Raw genomic sequence first — 20,848 nt, forward strand, 5'->3', positions numbered from 1 at the left:
CTGCCTGGCCCAGTTTGAAAATATGAATCAAATTATGAATGTGGACCATCATCTACTTAATTAATATGGACAGTGGACAATAGCCCTGAGATTACTGCATTAATGGCCCATCAAAGGGGAGGCCCAAACCAATTGACTCCCAGGACTGTAACAAAGGACCAGCAGACTTTGAGGCACCAATGTGCACTGAAACAATACCCCTGTCCTCACACCTATCTGTACCTGTGACATCTTCTGATTAAATATTCAAAGCTATCTCCCCGCCCAAACTTACACAATAGACCACCAACTGAGTTTGAGCTCGAAAAGGCCAAACTAAATTGGTTATCGGACCCACAGAACCACTGGGGGTGAAGAAGCAGTCGGGTGTGGAAGCAGTTGGAGAGCTTGGAGCTTGGAGCTGGCAGCTTGCAGCCTGTATCTAGAGCGAGCTCTCGCTCTCGCTCCACCACAGGAAGAAGCAGCAGTTCTGCAGACGAAGCCACCGAGACTGAAAACCAGCAGGCAGTGGCAGTGACTTCCCACAGCTCAGCTGAGCAAGGAAACCAACCAGAGGTTGGAGATTGGAGTCAGTTTTTGGGAGTTGAGTCAGCTTTTCACAGGGCCCTCACTCTGGGGAAGGTGTGCTTAACTCCAGCAGCTTTTTGCTTAGGAGCCAATCGAAAGACAAAGAGAAGAAACCGGACGCAACATCGAGGAGGAAAACCGAACCGACCAACAACGAAAAACCCACCCCAGAGGGACCCCGAGCTGAAATAAATGGTCCCAGAACCCCGGAGTTGATAGGATTGTGAGTATAGCCCAAACCCCCTCACAGACTCAATTTAGGACAGGAATTGGTAAGAAGGGTGGAAGTGGAAGGTGTGGTTACGTGTGAGTGGAATGTTTTAACCTCTTATTTTCCCCTTCCCTGTTGCGAGATTTTTCATGTTGTTGAGTGAGATTGTGCCATTACTGCTATTTACGTCCTTTCCTATACCCGCTATCTTGGTGTTTGCTATTCTAAATAAACAACATTAGCCATTTTGTACTCTTACCCATTGTGTCTGGTGCCTCATTACTCACCCATCCTCATAAAGCGCACGTACAGAACCTAGGGTTGTGTGGATTCGAACCCACACCCCAAGCTCCCCTTACAATGGCGACCACGAACGGACGTGCATTGAGTGAGGGTGAAGAGACAGTCAGTCTTGGTGGAGAGGAGTATAAAATGGAGGGTAGGACTACTAGGTATGTAACAGCAAGGATAAACTGCTCAAGGAAGTGGGTGCAGGCGCTGCTGAGGGCTGAACGGCCTGAGGACGCAGCAGCCAGGTGGACCCAGAGTTAGGATCATAAAAGATCAGTGGAAAAGGCAGTGTGGCTGATGTGCTTTCAGAAGCAAATACAGGTCTCAGACAGGCAGGTAGACGTCTTGCAGACAGAGTTAGCTGAGCAGAGAGAGGAGCTAGTAAAGACCAGCAAAGAAAGGGAAAAGCTGGATCAGGATTTAAAGTGGGAGAGGCAGGAATGAGATAGGGATGGAGAAAGCTATCGCAACCACAGGGAATACCTTCAGTCCCAGGTAACTGAGGGAAAAGGTTACGTCAGGGGACTGCAGGAGGAACTTGCCCAGGCTCAGAACCAGGGAAGTTTGGGAGAGGGTAAGAGTCTCCAGCGACAGGCTGCGCTTCAGGCGTGCCACAGCAGGGCAGAGGTGGATCATCATTCCTTTCAGGAACAAATTGATCGGCTCAGCCTGGCTCTGGCTGAAGCCAAAGCAGCCCTTGTTCTATCCGGAGCAAAAGCTCTGGAAGTGCCCGAGACTCGAATCCCCACCCGGCCCGACACCAAAGCTCTGGCCGTAGCTGAGGCAAAAGCCCTTGGCTGGGCTGAAAGTAAAGGAGTGGTGTGCCTTTTCAGCCCAGCCGAGGTACGGAAGGGGGAGCATAGTGAAACAGGCTGTAGGGAGGAAGAATCCTCAGGCCCTCTCCCAAAGCCCCATTGGGGATCCCGGAGGAGAGGCAGGGTGAAATGCTGGAATCTAAGCCTCCAGGACTAGCCCCAATGTGCCCCATCAGGCAGAGTAGATTCGGACCACCCACAGTGGGTCAGGCTGAGGGTCCCCTACAGAACCAAGACGTGCTTCCCCACAGTGCGACCCAGCTGCGGCAGATGGTGGCCCATGTTAATAAACTTACCCGAAATGGAGACCCCTCTGTCCACTTTATGGAAGTAGAGCAGGTAGGAGACATAAATGACTGCGATGAGGCTGAACGGAGCAAACTGCTCCTGTTCTCACTGGACCCAGCCCTGTGTCAGGCTCTCTCTGCTGAGAGTAAGAGGGGTCAGCGAACAATGACCGCTCTCCAGGAGGATATCCTGGAGGCCATGGGGTTTAACGATGGCTGTCCGATCGACCGGGTACAGGCCACTGTCCAGAGACCCGGGAAGACCCCCCAGACGTTCGCTGATCGACTGTGGCCAGTGTATGAGGAAGCCAGTGGGGGGAATTTGGACCAAACCCAGCTGGATGCACACCGACATGGTCGCTGGCTGCGTGCACTGGTGGCAAACAGCCTACCTGAGTTGCGCACCCAGGCCAATCTGTGGTTCGATTTCAGAGACCTCCAAGCCACAGAGGAGACGATGCTGAGGCAGCTCACCCTCTCTTTTCGCAATGGCACAATTGGGGGGGAGAAACCCACCAAGGGGAAGGTGTGTGAGATCCGCCCCAGCTCTGATAAGTGAGAGTGGAGGCAAGAAAGGAATTGGCAGGCAGGCAGAGAGGTGGTTTGCTACGGGTGCGGGAAGACAGGGCACAAAAGGAGGGAATGCCGGGATCCAAGGCAGGAAAAGAGAGGTCCACAGGCCCCAACCTCAGCCCCAGTCCCCGCGGCTGCAAGCCCTCCCAAGCCAGCTGTGCCCAGCCCTGCCGCCCCACACGAGGATTTCCTCGCGGCTCTGCAGGCACTCTTTACCCAGACTGGGAAGGTCGCAACCGTGACCGGGGGAGAAGTCCCTCAGGCCCAGACCAACACCCCCCAATGACTAGACCCCGAGGAAACCGTGTACCTCTGCCCGGTCACCTATGATGCGTGGAACAGACCATGTGTCATGATGGGGGTTGAGGGGGTCCGGGGGGGAGTATCTGCTAGACACAGGGGCCTCGTGCACCCTGGTTCATGCAGACGACCCGACCACCTCACCCCTATCCAGTGGGATCCCCTACTGCCTGACCAGTTTCACTGGAGAAGAATGTGTATTGCTCTGTCTCACAGTCAGTGAATACAGATAAAGAGTTAATTACTATATCCTGGTCCTGAAATGGTATCCAGATATTTCCTTTTGTCAGGGTTATCAGAAAGCCAAACGGCCATTACTCCATGAGTCATAGGTAATGGGCTATCACCTGTCTTGTATTGTATCAGGATTATCCAATTTCCTGGTCAGTTTACCTGTTTGCTTCAAATGGATGAGGTAAAGGAAAGAGATAATGGCTAGAAGATAAGGGTGGGGTGACATGGAACTCCTGTAGTGTAGACAATAGGAGAGCACCATGGGGGGTTACTTGTCTCAGCATGACTTGTCTCCTAGCTGTCTGATAACCATCTTCTCCAAACCACTGCAGATACACATAGGCCCCCTCCACACCATGTGGAAGTGTGTCCTTTTGCCGTGGGAGGGAGTGGGTAAAGGCATCCTAGGGGCAGATTTCCTCAGCGGCCAGAAAATTCTGGTCGACCTGAGCAACCACTGTCTGTGGGGCACAGCTGACACCGGGGAGGGGAAAGGTACAGCAGTCATCCAGGGGAAGCAGGGGAAGGGTTCCCTCTGCACTGTAAAGCCGAAGGAAGGATATGACCTCGACGCTCTGGTAGACGGCACCCCCATGATCTATCAGGCTTTTGTGCGGGCCAACCTGGCGGCATTTGCCAGGCATAAGCACGGCTGTGGACGGGTAAATGGGGTCGAGGTCAGAGTAGATGGGGACCCCATGTCTAAGCCCCAGAAGCAGTATAATTTTCCCAGGGAGGTTGAGGCAGACCTAGAGGTTGCATTGGGATCTCTAGTCAGACAGGGAGTGTTGAGACCAATAGCCACTCATGTGAACTCTCCACTTTGTCGAAATCTCGACCTCCGAAAAGAATGACTCCGACACTTACAGCTCCGATGGAAGTTTCCCTTTTAATTTACTTGCTCGCAAGGGGTAGGTTTCACTCAGTCAAGGGCCAAATGAACACCTCCGCAATGGTACAGCTTCACAAGATATTTATACAGTAAAACCCAAGTTCTGGCCTCTCCCTGTGTATTGCTCTGTCTCACAGTCAGTGAATACAGATAAAGAGTTAATTACTATATCCTGGTCCTGAAATGGTATCCAGATATTTCCTTTTGTCAGGGTTATCAGAAAGCCAAACGGCCATTACTCCATGAGTCATAGGTAATGGGCTATCACCTGTCTTGTATTGTATCAGGATTATCCAATTTCCTGGTCAGTTTACCTGTTTGCTTCAAATGGATGAGGTAAAGGAAAGAGATAATGGCTAGAAGATAAGGGTGGGGTGACATGGAACTCCTGTAGTGTAGACAATAGGAGAGCACCATGGGGGGTTACTTGTCTCAGCATGACTTGTCTCCTAGCTGTCTGATAACCATCAGCCATCTAACAGCAGGTTTAGCTGTTCATAATAAGCTGGCTGCTAAAATGCAGAAAGTTCTGGAAGGGCCAGGACTCCATTTTAATCAAAAGGCACACAAATACCGTATGGTATCAGCTTAGATAAAAATACATTTCCACATTCCCCCATTTTGTCCTTCACAAGGACAACTCAATCCATTCTGATCTTGTACAGTCTCTCCATTTCCATTTCTTTTAGTTTCATTACTCACTAGGCATATTATACCCTCAGGATTTCCTATTCTGGGAGTAATGCTTAGGAAGGGAGGCTGATGGTTATTATCATAATTGGGCTGGTACCATCCCTGGAAGGCTGTGAGTTTATACCCTGCCGACCTCCATTCTGTTTGCTCCTTTGTTTCTGGCCCCTTAGTTAGTTTTGTCCTGTTTTGCACTGTCAACCATTCTACCATTTCTGATTCGTTAAAGGGGACAGATCTCAGGGGAATACCCCCCCTGGAGTGGACAGGTACATGGGAACATATCCAGCAACTCGACAAGTTTCTTTCTTGAGCATACCTATGACTCAGAGCCATAAATACGTTTACGTGCAATTCCCTTCGGTGGCGGGTCTGTACCCCTGGTGTAATCAATAATGTGAAGTAAAACCCTGTCAAGCCCAGCACCATCAGTCCCCATAGTCCATACAGTTCTTTATTCAGTCTTCCTTTTTCTGTTCCTCTGATTCCTTCGTCCCTTCCTCCTGGTCGGGTGCCCGTTTGCAATGGGATGCGTGGATCCATGTTGGTCTTTCCTTTACCTTGATTGCAGTATTGGTCGCCAGCAGGACCTGGTATGGTCCTTCGAATCTTGGCTGTAGACTGCTTTTCCTTTTAAAAATCTTGATGTAAACGAATTCCCCTGGCTCCAGGTTATGACACTTCCCTTCCGCTGGCTTGACTTGGGCTTCCTTTACCTGTGAATGAAAGCTGGAAATACATTTGGTTAGTGCAATACAATAATTCAACATATTTTCCTCCATTTTGTGGATGTCCATCTGTTTTGCAGTAAATGGTGCTGTAAAAGGTAGTCGTTGGGGACGTCCCATAACTATCTCATGCGGTGACAGGCCTGTTGTTCTGTTGGTTGCAGATCGCATTACCATCAAAGCTAAGGGCAGCAGTTCTGTCCATTTCAGTCCAGTGTCATTGCATAGTTTTGCCAGCTTATTTTTAAGCATTCCATTATATCTTTCAACAAGTCCAGCTGATTGTGGATGATAACTGCAATGAAAACGTTGATTAATCTGTAAAGCTTTACACATTTCTCTTATGACAGTTCCCGTGAAATGTGACCCGTTATCACTGGAAAGCTTAGCAGGGATTCCGAAGCGCGGTACAATTTCTTTTAACAAACATTTAGCAACAGTAGTGGCATCGGCCTTTTTACATGGAAAGGCTTCAATCCATCTAGAGAACACATCTACAATAACTAATACATACTTGGATCCCATACACATAGGTAATTCAATAAAATCCATTTGTAAATGTACAAAAGGCCCGACTGGATTTGGGTGGGAGGCAGATTCTACTTTTTCCGTCTTACCCGGATTCATTGTCTGACAGGTAACACAATTTTCACAGATTTGTTTTGCAATTGCCGAAATACCTGGTGCATACCAAGTTGCCAAAATATAATCTGCCAATCCCCCTTTGCCTGCATGTGTGAATGTATGAACACATCGGGCAATCCATGGAAGTAAGGATCTAGGGGCCACCACGCGGCCGTCATGGTGAACCCATATTCCTTCTGGATTTTTATAACATTGATCCTTCGTCCAGGTCACCACCTCCTCCGTACTGGCCTGTGTCTGAAAGGCCAGCACGTCATTAATAGTGGGTGGTGGGTCTGAGCAATTATTTTTCCTTAGTGGGAACAATGACACCTGCATCCCCCCCTTTCGACAGAGCTGCTGACTTAGCTGCATTATCAGCTCTACAGTGTAGATATTAACTGTGTGTCCTTCAGCCAGAATACAGGCTCGAGTTAACGCAAACAATTCGGCTTGTTGGGCTGAAAAGGAGTCTGGAAGAGAGGCTGTTTCGACAACATTAAACTGAGTTACAATTGCATAAGCTGCTCTAGGTTGGCCCCTATCATTTCGTAGGGCTGATCCGTCAACATAGTACATTAGATCAGGGTTACACATTGGTACATCTGTTAGATTGATACGTGGTTTAGTCACTAATTCGGTTACCATTTCACATGAATGGGGTTCGCCGTCGTCTTCCGTGGGGAGTAGAGTGGCTGGATTTAAGGTAGTACATCTTTTGATGACAAGGTTCGGATTTGATAACAGTTCGACCTCGTATTTAGTGGTTCTTGCGGAGGTTAGGTGTTGGGTGGCACATTTAGTAAGTAAAATCTCGACAGAGTGTGGGATATACAAAATGGTCTGATGATTTAGAGTTATTGGCTGAGCCTGTTGCATAGCATAATAAGCTGCTGCCAACAAAGGAAGACATCCTGGTAGTCCGCGTGCCACTGGGTCTAGTTGGGTACTGAAATATGCTACCGGTCGCTGCCTGTCCCCATGTAACTGAGTCAAAACAGATTGTGCAAAACCCGACTTGTGATGCACAAATAAGTTGAATAGCTTAGTGTAATCTGGTAATTCCCAAGGCTGGTGCTGAAGTGAGGGACTGCTTAAGGTTCTGGAAAGCATTCCGGGATACTTCATTCCACATCCTTTAAGCATTGTGAGAATATAGTAGAATCATTCACAGCTCGTAGGTCATGGACAAACCTTCATTTGTGTGGGCTTCTGAACTGGACAAATCTGTGTGTTACACGGACTTCTCATTTATGCTTATAGTGATTCACAGATCACAGAATGTAAAGTACTTGTTTTCTAATTTTATTAAAAGGCTTCCAAACCCAAGATTTTTTCCAATACACCCAAAATGTTGATCAAGAGATCACCTGAAATATCTCAAAATCCCAATTCAACTGTTTTACTGCCACTCTTTATCAAAAAAAAATCCTCTTACTGAGCTAGAAGCTTTTGTACCAAGAATTTACACCAAGGACAATGAGAGTGTACTCCCCCAGCCTGCACCTCGAGAGACCCACAAAGGCTTTTTAAAAAAAAAGCATTACAACTTTTAACCACCGGGACCATGTCTCAACAAACCCATCCTTTGTGCATTTCCTAGCTTCGTAACCTCTCATCCGAATAAATCCACACCTGCGCTTCTAACTTAAAATGTCTTAAACTTCCCACATACAGGACAACACTATGAAGGGTTAAAAAACTTCACTTTGTTTGAAAAAGTGGGCGGAGCTAAAACAAACAGGCAGCTCCACAACTTTTCCAAACAGGTTTCCAGACACAAGGAAAAAAGACAGAAGCACTCTCATTCAAAGACAAGACATTCACGCACTCTCATTCAAAGACGAGACATTCACAAGTCTCTCTCCATTCAATAAAGCTTTTTCTTTTACTAGCTTCATTTTTTTTTTTCATAAGTCACTATCAGGTTCTCTTTTTTTTTTACATTTGATTTACTTCCTCTGTTAATTTTACATGGGCTTGAAGAATCGGAACCCAGGCCTTTTCTATTACTTTCCTTTTTTTTTTCTGGATCTCTGTTTATAAGACACTCCTGGAGACATCGGGTGGAAATGGCCTGTTTTCACCCTTAGTCCACTTTACTGGTTTTTGTTTCTTTGGTCAATTGAAGACTGACCACAATTCTGGAGCATGACATAGGCTGGTGTGCCTTTTGTGGTGTTTTAACTTGCTCCGGCACCCATTCTGGATGATTAAGATTTTCCCACAGTTTCTGATCTCACAATCCTTTCGGCCAACCGAGTTCTCTACGCCCACTTCTCCTGGCCGTTACGTGGCCTGAAAAGGCTCTTAATTCGGGCTCAGTCTGGGTGTGTGAGATATGTTGGCACGAACCAACCGTAGTTGATCAATCAGTTACTGTTTCTTTTCTTAATCAATCCTTGTGGTTTTTTTTTCGAATCACAATTTTCCCTAGTGACTCTTCCCGTTTCTCTAATGGCAATGACTCACAAAGGTATTGCACACAACAGTAATACAAGGACAACAAACAATATTCCCGTGAGTACACAAATCATAACCTCTAAACAAATTCTCAGTCTGCGTTGTACGCCACTACAGACCGAGTCCTTAACTTATCCTAATAACAGCTGATAAAACTTAAGGTTCCGTACCCAAACTCTTTGATCGATTGCGCTCTTTTTTTTTTTAATAGTCTTATCACATAAGAACCCCTTCCGAATTAAAAACAATAAAAATCTTATCACATAAGAACCTTCGATCGATTATTAGCGCTTTCTTTTTTCTTTTCTTTTAATAGTCTTATCACATAAGAACCCCTTCCGAATTAAAAACAATAAAAATCTTATCATATAAGAACCTGGAACCCTTTTCGATCGACTAGCGCTTTCTTTTACCTACTGAAACCTTCCCCGGGCTGTCTCGAGATTTTTTTCCAGAACCTGTTCTCTTCTGCTGGCGAGCTGAGAAAGAAATGGTTATAAAAAAAATACCTTTAACTTTTAAATGCCGAGTCTTGTAGATGCAGTACCTCAGCTGTGGACAACAGATTACATCTGCGATTCAACAGTGAAGAAACCTCTTGTGAGCAAAGGCTCACCTTGTTTGGCCACCGAAGCCTTTCACTGGAGAGGCACTATGCCTGTATCCGTTTTACTCACAGAACAGAGAGTATGCATCTCGGTGGAACCTCCAATAACTGTTGAAATCTCGACCTCCGAAAAGAATGACTCCGACACTTACAGCTCCGATGGAAGTTTCCCTTTTAATTTACTTGCTCGCAAGGGGTAGGTTTCACTCAGTCAAGGGCCAAATGAACACCTCCGCAATGGTACAGCTTCACAAGATATTTATACAGTAAAACCCAAGTTCTGGCCTCTCCCTGTGTATTGCTCTGTCTCACAGTCAGTGAATACAGATAAAGAGTTAATTACTATATCCTGGTCCTGAAATGGTATCCAGATATTTCCTTTTGTCAGGGTTATCAGAAAGCCAAACGGCCATTACTCCATGAGTCATAGGTAATGGGCTATCACCTGTCTTGTATTGTATCAGGATTATCCAATTTCCTGGTCAGTTTACCTGTTTGCTTCAAATGGATGAGGTAAAGGAAAGAGATAATGGCTAGAAGATAAGGGTGGGGTGACATGGAACTCCTGTAGTGTAGACAATAGGAGAGCACCATGGGGGGTTACTTGTCTCAGCATGACTTGTCTCCTAGCTGTCTGATAACCATCAGCCATCTAACAGCAGGTTTAGCTGTTCATAATAAGCTGGCTGCTAAAATGCAGAAAGTTCTGGAAGGGCCAGGACTCCATTTTAATCAAAAGGCACACAAATACCGTATGGTATCAGCTTAGATAAAAATACATTTCCACAACTTTGGCCGGTTAGGAAAACAGACAATACTTGGAGGGCCACAGTGGACTACCGAGTCCTCAATAAAAATATCCCTGCCTGTGCACCCACAGTGGCAGCCGTAGCCAACCTAGTCGCAGCCATCCCCGCGTCCGCAGCCGTCTTTACGGTGCTGGACATCTCGAATGGGTTCTGGTCCATCCCACTGCGGCGGGAGGACCAGTACAAATTCACCTTTACATTCAAAGTACAGCAGTATACCTGAAACTGTCTTCCCCAGGGCTTCCACAACAGTCCGAGCATTTTTCATTAGTGTATGGCCAACAGCCTGAAAGAGTTGAGTAGACCCAGACAGCTAGTCCAGTATGTGGACGACCTCCTGCTATTCTCCGATTCGGAGGAAGAGCACGGTCCCCTGCTGGCAGAGCTGTTGGGACTGCTGCACGAGGAGGGTTTTAAAGTAAACCCGAAGAAGGCACAAATCGGCCAGACAGAGGTAAAATTCCTGGGGCTGACTGTGTGGGCAGGGGAGAGAGCCATTGATGAGGCTAAGAGGAGGGCAGTTCAGGAGTTACTGGCTCCGACTACAGTTACAGGGGTGAGGTCGTTCCTGGGTCTGACCGGTTACTGCAGGGACTTCATTGAGGATTACGCAGCCATTGCAGCTCCCCTACTCCGGCTCCTGCGCAAAGGCGTGGAGTGGGAGTGGGATGAGGATGTGGATGCAGCATTTACCCGCCTCAAGGGAGACCTGCAGAAAGCTCCGGCCCTGGGAGCGGTAGATGAGGGCGAGGAATTTTTCCTGGAGGTAGCAGCCAGCGGGGATAGCTTAAGTGCTGTGCTGATGCAACAGTGGCACGGCCAGCTGAGGCCGGTGGTCTACTCCTCCAGGGTCCTCACTGAGGTTGAGAGGGGTTACTCAAACTGTGAAAGGCATCTGCTGGCCACCCACTGGGCAGTGAAGCGGTGGCAGGTGTTTACAGGAGTGTCCCCAATCACCCTCCTCACTCATCACACCCCCACTCAGATGCTGCTGGATGGGAGAATTAAGGATGGGACAGTGAGCAGCGCATGCATTGCTCGCTGGACCCTCCTGCTCTCACAGATGGATTTGAGCGTAAAAGGGATGTGTGAGCCCTAACTGGTAGCCAGCATGCTCTACCCCGGGAAAGCCCACCGTTGCTCCGTTGAGGGGGTCTTGGACGTGGATATAGGGCTCCAGGCGGGGATCCATCCTTCCCTTGTGAACAGCCACAGCAACGGGGACCGCCAGGATATTGGTTAGGGAGGTGTTCTCCAGGTGGGGACTTCCACAGTACGTGGAGTCCGACTGGGGGAGCCACTTCACAGGACAGGTCATGCAGGCAACCATTAAGGTGCTGGGGATTGAGGGGAAGTGGCATGTCGCCTACAACCCCCAGTCCTCGGGGCTAGTGGAGCGTATGAATAGGACCTTGAAAGAAAAACTCAGGAAGGAGACTGGGGATTCACTGCAGAGGTGGATGGAGAGGTTGCCCCTGGTTTTGATGGGGATCCGGGCCAGCCAGTCGAAAAGCATGGGGTAATCCCCATACGAGCTCATGACTGGAAGAGCCATGCGAACCCCCACCCATGTACTTGCCCCGGTCCTGACGCAAGCTCAGGTAATCGAGGTGAATAGGGACCGCTTTACCAAGAGTCTGTTGGAGCACCTCAAGCAGATTCACTGGCAGGCGGCCACTAACATGGGGAAGCATCATCAGACCAACCGATTGCTGCTCGAACCGAGCAAACACCACGAGTGGCAGGTGGGGAACCAGGTCATGGTCCGCAACTTTGCCAGGGTGGGAGTCTTTGAGCCATTATACATGCGACCTTACAGCATTGTCGACAAGGCAAGCCCCATGGTATACGCGGTCAAGATGCCCCGCCGGGTTAAATGGTTTCACATTAACCAATGTAAACTGTTTAACCCCAACAAGGCAAAACCTCGTGGGAAAGGGCAGCCCGGAGGGATAATCCTGACGGGAAGCCCAGGCCCCCAGTCCACCACTGCAGCCCCACCGATCCCACCACAAGGAGCAGTGAGTTGCTTCACAGGTACAAACTACCCACAGATTTGGGACCCACAGGAAGGGGGATTCCAACCTTACATATGGGACAAGGACTCACCTCCACCCATTAGAAGATTCGCTCGGACTCTGCAGCCAAGGTTGCCACCGTCCCCAGCAGTCTGTTTTACTTTCCCGAGAGGTACAAGGGGAAAAGGGCCGTGCAGGGCAGGCAGCCAGTCACTGGACGTGACCCTGCAGCCAAGTTCTCCTGACGGGGAAGGGGATGTACCGGAGGAAGGGGCCGTCGACAGTGAGGAGCCTGTTGGGGCTAGCCTAGCCTTCAGTGCAGACAGCCCAGAGCCTGCAGGAGAGAGGGTGGCGGTGGGTCCCAGTAGTGTGTGGTCCCTCGAAGAACTGAGGAAACGCTGCGAGAGTATCAGCTGCGAGTGGTTTTGGGTAGAACCCTTGTACAACCCAAAGGCCCCAGAGGATACGGGAGTCCCCGGCAGTGAGGAGCCTGCCGGGGTAATTTTCGTTGCTCCCGAAGGCAGTGAGCCATCCCTGGAGGGCGTGAGGGGCTGTACCTGCCCAGTAAGCACCACCCGAAGCTCGGGGGACACCTTGGTAGGGGAGACAGAGGGGCCGCAGAGGTCAGTCTGGCCCAAGAGGCCAAAGGAGAGGTGGTCTCCCCCCTACATACCCCGCATAAAATGAAAACCAAGGAGCGTCCCAGAGATTAGCACAGCTACCCAAGAAGAGTGGCAAGCAGGTTAAAAAGGGGAGCAATAGGTGTGTACAGATATATATAAAGTTTTCTCTCGTGTAGTGGGGCTCAGGTGGCCTCTGCAATATAGGGAGTATAACAGTGAGGCTTTTGAGCCAATAGGATAGGGAGCCAGGACTTTCTTTACTCTCTCTCAGTTCCTCTCTTGTGTAAGGTTTGTTTGTTGTTTCAAGTGTTTATTAGTTGAAACCCCTTGACGTCCACAGTAAAATTGCGGTTTGCGGTCAGACCGATAGGCACACACAATTTAAACCCGTGCAGGGGTACTGTGAGGTGTAGACAGAGTGGAAAATGGGGAAGGGATGAGTCAGGGGGCTCAGGGGTTTTTGAAGCAAATGAGGTTTTGTCTTTCAGAAGAGGAACCAGAGATGAGGAAAATCCTGCTCCTGTACACCTACCTCAGAATGTGCATTGGCTACCGGGGACAGACTGAAGAAGCCATCGTTTTTGGATGCTCAGGAGGCCAGGCACCGACTGTCACCGCAGGAGAAGGGACACCAGGGGTAGAGTGGACCGCAATATATACCCACAGGGGAAGGTGGCCAGGGTGGGTGGGGTCCAATTCCACTCGATACTCAAGCCACTCCGGGGTCACGTATGGGGAAGCATCAGTCTCCTGCCCCAGCATTGAGGTGACCGCATCCCGGGTTAGGGTAGTGGTTGGGAAGACGGTTCGCCTGACCTGTAAGGGGCACATCCCGGTGGGTAGGTGGTGGTGGCTCAGGAAGCTGAGCAAGGACATGGGAAACCCGACAGCAGATTGGGAGAGACTGGATAACAGCACCCACCAAACCATCACGGGCACCCAGGGGGGTGAGTGTGTGTTGGAATAAATGGTGGGAGGCGAAGTTAGGAGGGTGTGTGTGCATATGGGGATCAGAGAAGATATGCCCGGCAGGCATCTCCCTAGCATTCTCCCGACAATGGTGGGATGAAGGAGAGGGAATGAGATGTGGCCGGAGCATGGTCGCATGCACAGTAAGCCATCCCAGCTCCATCCACACCACCGAGTTAAGCGCACACCCCAGACAGCCCCTGCCCACAGCCCCGACCGAACCAACTGACATGGACAGATGTCCTACCACCACCCAGGGACCTGACAGTGGTTTGGTTTTGGTTCCCACGAACAAGCTACTATACCAGGGGGTCCACTACGCCGTGGCCTCCGTCATCCGAAACCTTACCGAGGTGCACCTACCTGAGTGGTCCCAAAAGAGACAAACGCCTCTGCCAGGCTCTCCTTCGAGAAATGTTCAGGACATTCTACGGGCTCGATTTTGGCTATTTGAATAAGACTTTGCTGTGCAGTCTACAACCCAAAGACAACGTCAAACCAAAAAGACACAGAAGAGGGATCTGGAATGATGTTTTTACCGGTTTCAACATCGGGACATCAATGATTAATAGCATGGACAATTATGTAGCACATTTCGGATACCACATTCCATTTTTACCAGTGCACATGACAAATCTGTTCAAAGCAGCACAAAACTCCCAGAAACATTATTTCACCCTACAACAAAAAAAACAGTAAAATTGGGAGCCTAGATAGCTGACTTAAATTCAAGGCCCTGGTGGGATTGGCGGTTGGATGTCGAGGTGCTGGCCTGGGACTGCATCCTCTCTCATGCCCTGGTAGTGGCACAGCTGATGACCGAAGCCGATTTGCTTGCGATCCGCTGCCAGCTTAGGAGAAAGGGCCGTCGTTTAAAAATTGAGAAAGCTATGCAGGAGGCCAAGTCAAAGGCCAAACAAAAAGGGAGGGCTAGCAAAGTCTATGCAGTATGACGGGACTGATTGTACGAGCCGAATGTATTGCACTGTAAAGAAAAGTCTGTACCTTGTAAAGGTCCATATCTCCCTATCTGTAATACTACCACCACCCAGGGACCTGAGGTGTGATACTATGCACTATTATGATTTTGGTGAAGGGTATTGGTTGAGAAGCATTTTTACATTTTCAGTATTGTATTGATTCCAAATGTATGAATACCATTGGTGTATGTTAAGGTTTTATCGTGGGTTTAGGTAAGATTTGGGGAAGATTGGCTCTGTCAGAGGGAAAAGGTTTTGAAAACACCCTGAGACAGAGTGTATTAATGGGGGACTGTAAGGTTCTGCAAAACCAGCCACGGAGACATGTGGCAGGGAGAATGGGAAGATGCCATGTTTAAAATGACCAACTGCAGCCAACAGCCTGTAAACGGCGGAGGATGATGGGACTCTGGCCATCTGTACAGTAACAGACAGTGTTGCAGGGGCACGGAACCGGATGGGGGATGAGCCAGCTACCGTAAGGGGGAAGAGTGTACATTCGGTTCTTCCAGGAAAATGGATACAACGCAACTTTATATTTTCAGCTTTTCGTGTAAAACCCTCACAGAAGAGGCAACATGTCCAGGCAAAATCGCCCCAGTAATACACAAGGCAACACAAAGGGTATCAGTTTGAATAATTAAACAAAGGCCCACAGGTCTGATGCAATCATTTTGGCCAGCCCAGACAGAGTGGCACCTCTGTCGAGATAGTGAACAATTGACCCCATCAGCGAGCGACAGGATACAGGAGGTGTGGCTAATCTCCCATTCCAGACAGATCGATACACATCGAACTGCCATTCAAACCCCATTTTATTCAAGGAAGACCCAAGACAATGGCATGCAGTTTTGGCGCGAAGATGAATGGACTATAAGAAAATCTGCAAAAACACACAAGGAGGTTGGGGGTTGGAAGTTGGAGGTTGGAGGTTGGAGTCAGCTTTTGCACTGAGTTGTAGAGTTGAGTTAAGAAGGTGGGAGTCAGTTTTCGTTGTGGTTGAGTTGAGTTAAAGGGGAGTTGAGTCAGCTTTACACAGGGCCCTCGCTCTGGGGAAGGTGTGCTTAACTGCAGCAGCTTTTTGCTTAGGAGCCAACCGAGACGCAAATAGAAGAAACCGACGCAACATCGAGGAGGAAAACCGAACCGACCAACAACGTAAAACCCACCCCAGATGGACCCCGAGCTGTAATAAGTGCCCCCTGAAGCCCGGAGTTGATAGGATTGTGAGTATAGCCCAAACCCCCTCACAGACTCAATTTAGGATAGGAATTGGTAAAAAGGGTGGAAGTTGGAGGTGTGGTTGTGTGTGGGTGGAATGTTTCAACCTGTTATCTTCCCCTTCCCTGTTGCGAGATTTTTCGTGTTGTTGAGTGAGATTGTGCCATTACTGCTATTTACGACCTCTTCCTATGCCCTCTATCTTTGTGTTTACTATTCTAAATAAACAACATTAGCCATTTTGTACTCTTACCCACTGTGTCTGCTGCCTCACTACTCACCCATCCTCATAAATCGCACGTACAGAACCTCAGGGGAGTGTGGATTCGAACCCACATCCCAAGCTCCCCTTACAGTTCCTGTACTGAGGTTCCCCTCCCCAGTGCACTGCTGCTCAAGTTAGAACAGCCCATGTTCAAATCTAATCCCTAGTCCTTGTACAGGAGGAATTATATTAAAGGCTATTCTCAGTCTGTACTGAATTTCTTTGGGCACCCATCCCTGAGCTTCTGCGACTGTTGCAGGCTGAGACACTGACACTGAAGCCCCAATAGCAGGCAGCGACACTGGAGGCTCCATTAAGGAGGGAGACGGTCCACTCACCCCCTCAGGGGAAGAATAGGGGAGTGATTGTTAGAAGCTCCTTCTCTGCCACTATCCAGGGAGGGAGATTCCAATTGGATCAAACCCCGACCTCTGGAACCATGTGGTTCCCAGCTAAGCTCAGGCCCTCCCCTTCACCCAGGGGAAGATGCAGCCAAATACTGAGCTGTATATTAGGGCTCTGAATAGTGCCAGCTCCCATTGGCAGCCAGTTGCTCCATTTCCACTGACGGGTGAATTAGACAAGCAAGAAACTGCAGCAACAATCCACACCTACATGGTTAAGGGCAAAATGTGCCCAGGTCAGAAATGCTACAAGCCCATTTGAGTCCCAGTCCACACAGCCAGATCCAAGATACGAGACCCAGTGGAATGATCCCACCCTGGAAAGGGTTTGGTTACTCCAGTACCAAGCGCTCCCACATCGGAGCATTGACAGGGACAGAAGATAACGACTTGCTGTTCTCTCGGGACATGGGAATAATTCCAGCTTAAACAGCAGCTGGGGGAACTTCACTTATGGACAACAGGAAATGGAACTATTTATATCACCGAGAGCAAGGGGCAGGGCATTTGAACACATGGTTATGGAAGACAGACAGTAGTAGTCCTACCTGAAGCCCCAGCACACAAGAGTGGTCAAACCAGGGCTGGAGCTCAAACTGGGTGGGAAGTCAAGTAAATAATGTGTCAACCCCATTAGGGATGGTCAATTGACCTCAAACTGGAATGGAGTCCTGGTGAAAGGGAGCCACTGGAATAACTTGGATTGGTGCAAGTTTGGTGATTGGTCTTTCAGGCCAGCTCCAATCACCTGGCACTCGACCTGCACCATGAATGCTGGGCAGTTACCATAGTCACCATGCATCCAGGGATACGTGTTTACCAGCCATTATGACACTAGTTACACCAACTCAGGGAACTGAGGGAGGGTTGCTGAGTGTAAACAGCTCCGTATTCTACATGTGTGGGCAGGAGATGGACAGAGCGACCAATGAGCAACCAGGCACAAGATACATGTAATAACTGCTTTATTGTTATCATTTGACAACTAGTTGAATTGTGTTTCCTTGTGTTTCCTGTACAGGAACAAGGCCATCAAAGCAGCAAAGATCAGAGAGACAGCTGTCAGTCAGGGCCACCATCAGGACCACCTCAGACTCCACACTTAAAGAGCAATGAGAAACCAATGGTTACTGAAGGAAATAGTGAGGGGGAAATGGAAACTAGCAGTGGGCCCACTCACTCCCTGGAGACCTCTCCTGCATCCGTTGCCCAACCTCATTAAGGGACTCAGTTGCCAGGTCGGTCACATCAGTGTCCAGAATGACCAGGGGTCCAAGTGAGGCCTCACCCTCCCACTACAATTCAGCATCACTCTCTGTAATATCAAACATTACAGATAGAGAGGGTAAAGGGGGACCTCCAGCATCTAGAGGATCAATGTCCTACCACCTTCAGGTACAAGGTCCCTCATTCCTCTGGAAGGAAAGCCCAACTCCCTCGTGGCACTGCAGTCGCCCAACTGACAACAGGCGCAGACGTCATTGTTCGATCCTTCCAATGGGGCCCAGCTAAATAAGACAAGCAGTGTAACAATCAGGTTGGGCATCACTTCTCCACACAACACATCCCTGAGGGAGAGAGGAGGAACTTACACATTCTGCAGCTTCTGGAAAGTACAAGCTTTGCTCATGGAATCTCTCCGATCCACTGCAGCAACGTTCAGGTGACAGGTGAGGAAAATCTGGGGGACACATTCAACACCAGCCGTTATTCAGTGACCCCCTCCCAACATGGAGAACCCAATGGGCAGCTTCCTCTTACCAAGGAACGGTCATCACCAAAGAAGCGGAAGGCATCCAGGTCAAAGTGGAGCTTGTCCAACTCACACTCATCTCTTGGCAACACGAAGGTTGAGAAGGAATCCTCAGCTTTACTGTCCAGGAGGCAACTGAAGGAAGATTAAAACACGGACCATGGGGTGAATCAAGTGAAGCCATTGAGACAGGACCAGCTGGAGAAAGCAGAGAGCTCCTTACCCATTGTAGTCAATGATGCTGTAACTTGGGGTGGAGTCCTTGTCTGGGCTCAACGTAGCGACGCAGCGGTCAATGTAGAGCTTCAGGAGCATGTGGTTGGTCATTGAAACAGAGGCCTCAATGTGAATGAGGTCGCCCAGGTAGTAGACAGTCGAAGTGCACTCTGTAAGCCAGTCATCTGAAGGACAAGAAGACAAGGGTTGGAGACAGTGGCTGCAACTCCCAGTGGGTGACAGGAAATCACTCCCCATCCACCCAACACATACCAGCCATTAGGCGCAGAAATAATGACAGAAGCCCTTCTCCAGACTTGGTGGAGCTGAACGGGATCCAGGTGGGCTTGATCGGGTTACTGCTCACATTGCCCCTCCTGGAAAGACAAGGGAGCCATTTTAGGATAGAGTCAGAGAACATGCGTTAGATCGAGTTTTCATTCACTCAATGGTTACCTATAATAGCGGCACTCAATGGGAACGACAGCTCCATTAATTCGCACAATGACAGATCCATGAGCCTTGGGGGTATGGTTCAGGTGGGTGGTGTAGACCAGGAAATCTCCAGCCAAGAAAAAAAAAACAGGTTCAGAAATTAAGAACATTGTACTCGGGTGTTTGGAAGGGAGATTGTGCAGCCTCTGCAGTTAATGCAGGTGAGGGAGATCAAGCAGGTGAGCAAAATCAATTCAACAGAAAAGTGGAGTGTCTCAGTGGGTAGCCCTCTCGCCTCGGAGTGAGAAGGTTGTGGGTTCAAGTCCCATTGCAGAGACTAGAGCACAAAAAGCTAGGCTGACCCCAGTGCAGTGCTGAGGGAGCACTGCACTGTCTGAGGTGTCAGCTTTCATATGAGACATTAAGCAGAAGACCCACCTGCTCTCAGGTGGACATAAAATACCCCACAGCACTATTACAACAAAGAGCAGGGGAGTTCTCCCCAATGTCCTGCGCCAATATTGATCCTTCAAATCAACATCACTAAAAGAGATGATCTGGTCATTATCACACAACTGTTAGTGGGAGCTTGCTGTGCACAAATTGGCTGCTGCATTTCCCACAATAGTGACTACACTTCACAAAGTACTTCACTGGCGGTAAAGCACTATGAGATATATGATGGTTGTGAAAGGCGCTATAGAAATGCAGATCTTTCAGTTAGAAAGGAGCCACAAATTGCCAATAATTTGGGTCAATGAATAGACCAGATTAAAGTCTCATTTAATCCAGGCTCCCAGGTATTAGAATACAGGAAGTGTGGGAGATAAAGCTGAATATGGAAACAACTGAAACATTAAACTGACTCCCCAGTGACCTGAGCATCCACAAGACAGGATATACCAAATAAATAGTTTGGACAAACCCAAGTGAATGCTCAAGGTCAATAGGGGTGAGATCACCAGGAAGGAGAGACTAGGGAAGACCAGTTAAAGCAAAGCACAACACAGAATTCCAAAGCAAGTTTGAGGTTTAAAAGCAGGAGACAGGAGTCCCCTCGACATCAATGCCCTCTCACCCAGAGTTGGAGTGAAGAGTGGGGACTGATCCACACACCAAGCTTAGAGCAAGAGTTGAGGAATCACATTACTTTCACTGAGCTGCCACACTCATGGAGCCCATACTCAAAGAGGACGGTGCGGTTTAGAGAATCGATCCAAGTTGGCCGACAACCGACTGTCCCCAGGGTCAGGTCATCAGCTTTAATCAGGTGCCTGGTCCCAAATAAATCCATGTGTACCCTGACCAGCAGGTTGTGCTCCCCACACTGCACCATCACAGTGTGCAGTGGGGACACACTGCGCCCCTCAGACACACAGAGACGGGAACCAAAGGGAGTCCCAGGAGGAGGGACTCTCTGAGGCCCAGGGGTGGCCTTTACCCATCTCCATGGAAACCTCTGGCCTCCAAACTGTCGCCAAATATCAGAGGGACAAACAGCACCAACTAACAGCAGCACTGGGACCAAAGCCCTCACTATACAATCCCCCATGATCCCAAACCACCCAATTATCCCCACACCCACCAACCTGCACTTTTTATACACACAACTCTTTTGTTGGAAAACAAAATAAACAGTTAAATCGAGTGCCCCCTGATCTGGGGTACACTCCAAAAAAATTTCCAGGCCCTTTTTTGTTTTTTTGGTATTTTTTGAATTGTTTGTAGTTTTTTTAGGGGGCTCTAAAACCACAGATATATAAATATACACAAGTGCCACTATAAAAGGGGAGGGAGACACTAAAACCCATCAATTAAAACAAATTAAACTTTAAAATATAAAATAAAATTAAAATTTGGTTGCCGGTGGTGA

General features: G+C 48.8%; 1 protein-coding gene across 1 annotated transcript; it reads right to left on the minus strand.

Annotated features, from left to right (window-relative positions):
- Positions 1 to 14,429: 14,429 nt before the first annotated feature.
- On the minus strand, positions 14,430 to 20,269 carry LOC139276862 (zona pellucida sperm-binding protein 3-like). The gene is made up of 8 exons (XM_070894860.1): positions 20,122 to 20,269; positions 18,997 to 19,108; positions 18,814 to 18,917; positions 18,548 to 18,725; positions 18,333 to 18,459; positions 18,164 to 18,252; positions 17,971 to 18,079; positions 14,430 to 14,552 (listed from the first exon to the last, which is right to left on the minus strand). The coding sequence occupies exons 1-8, from the start codon at positions 20,267 to 20,269 to the stop codon at positions 14,430 to 14,432; spliced, it is 990 nt and encodes a 329-aa protein (XP_070750961.1).
- Between the last annotated feature and the right edge of the window lie 579 nt (positions 20,270 to 20,848).

Source organism: Pristiophorus japonicus, chromosome 12 (genome assembly GCF_044704955.1).
Source record: "Pristiophorus japonicus isolate sPriJap1 chromosome 12, sPriJap1.hap1, whole genome shotgun sequence".
NCBI lineage: Eukaryota > Metazoa > Chordata > Chondrichthyes > Pristiophoridae > Pristiophorus > Pristiophorus japonicus.

Excerpts from the sequence above, each read along its gene's own strand:
- LOC139276862 (XM_070894860.1), bottom strand. The coding sequence starts at position 20,269 with ATGGATTTATTTGGGACCAGGCACCTGATTAAAGCTGATGACCTGACC. Across the intron at positions 18,918-18,996 it reads ATTGAGTGCCGCTATTATAG|GAGGGGCAATGTGAGCAGTA; the intron begins GTAACCATTGAG and ends TTGTCTTTCCAG. Across the intron at positions 18,726-18,813 it reads ATTTCTGCGCCTAATGGCTG|ATGACTGGCTTACAGAGTGC; the intron begins GTATGTGTTGGG and ends CTTGTCCTTCAG.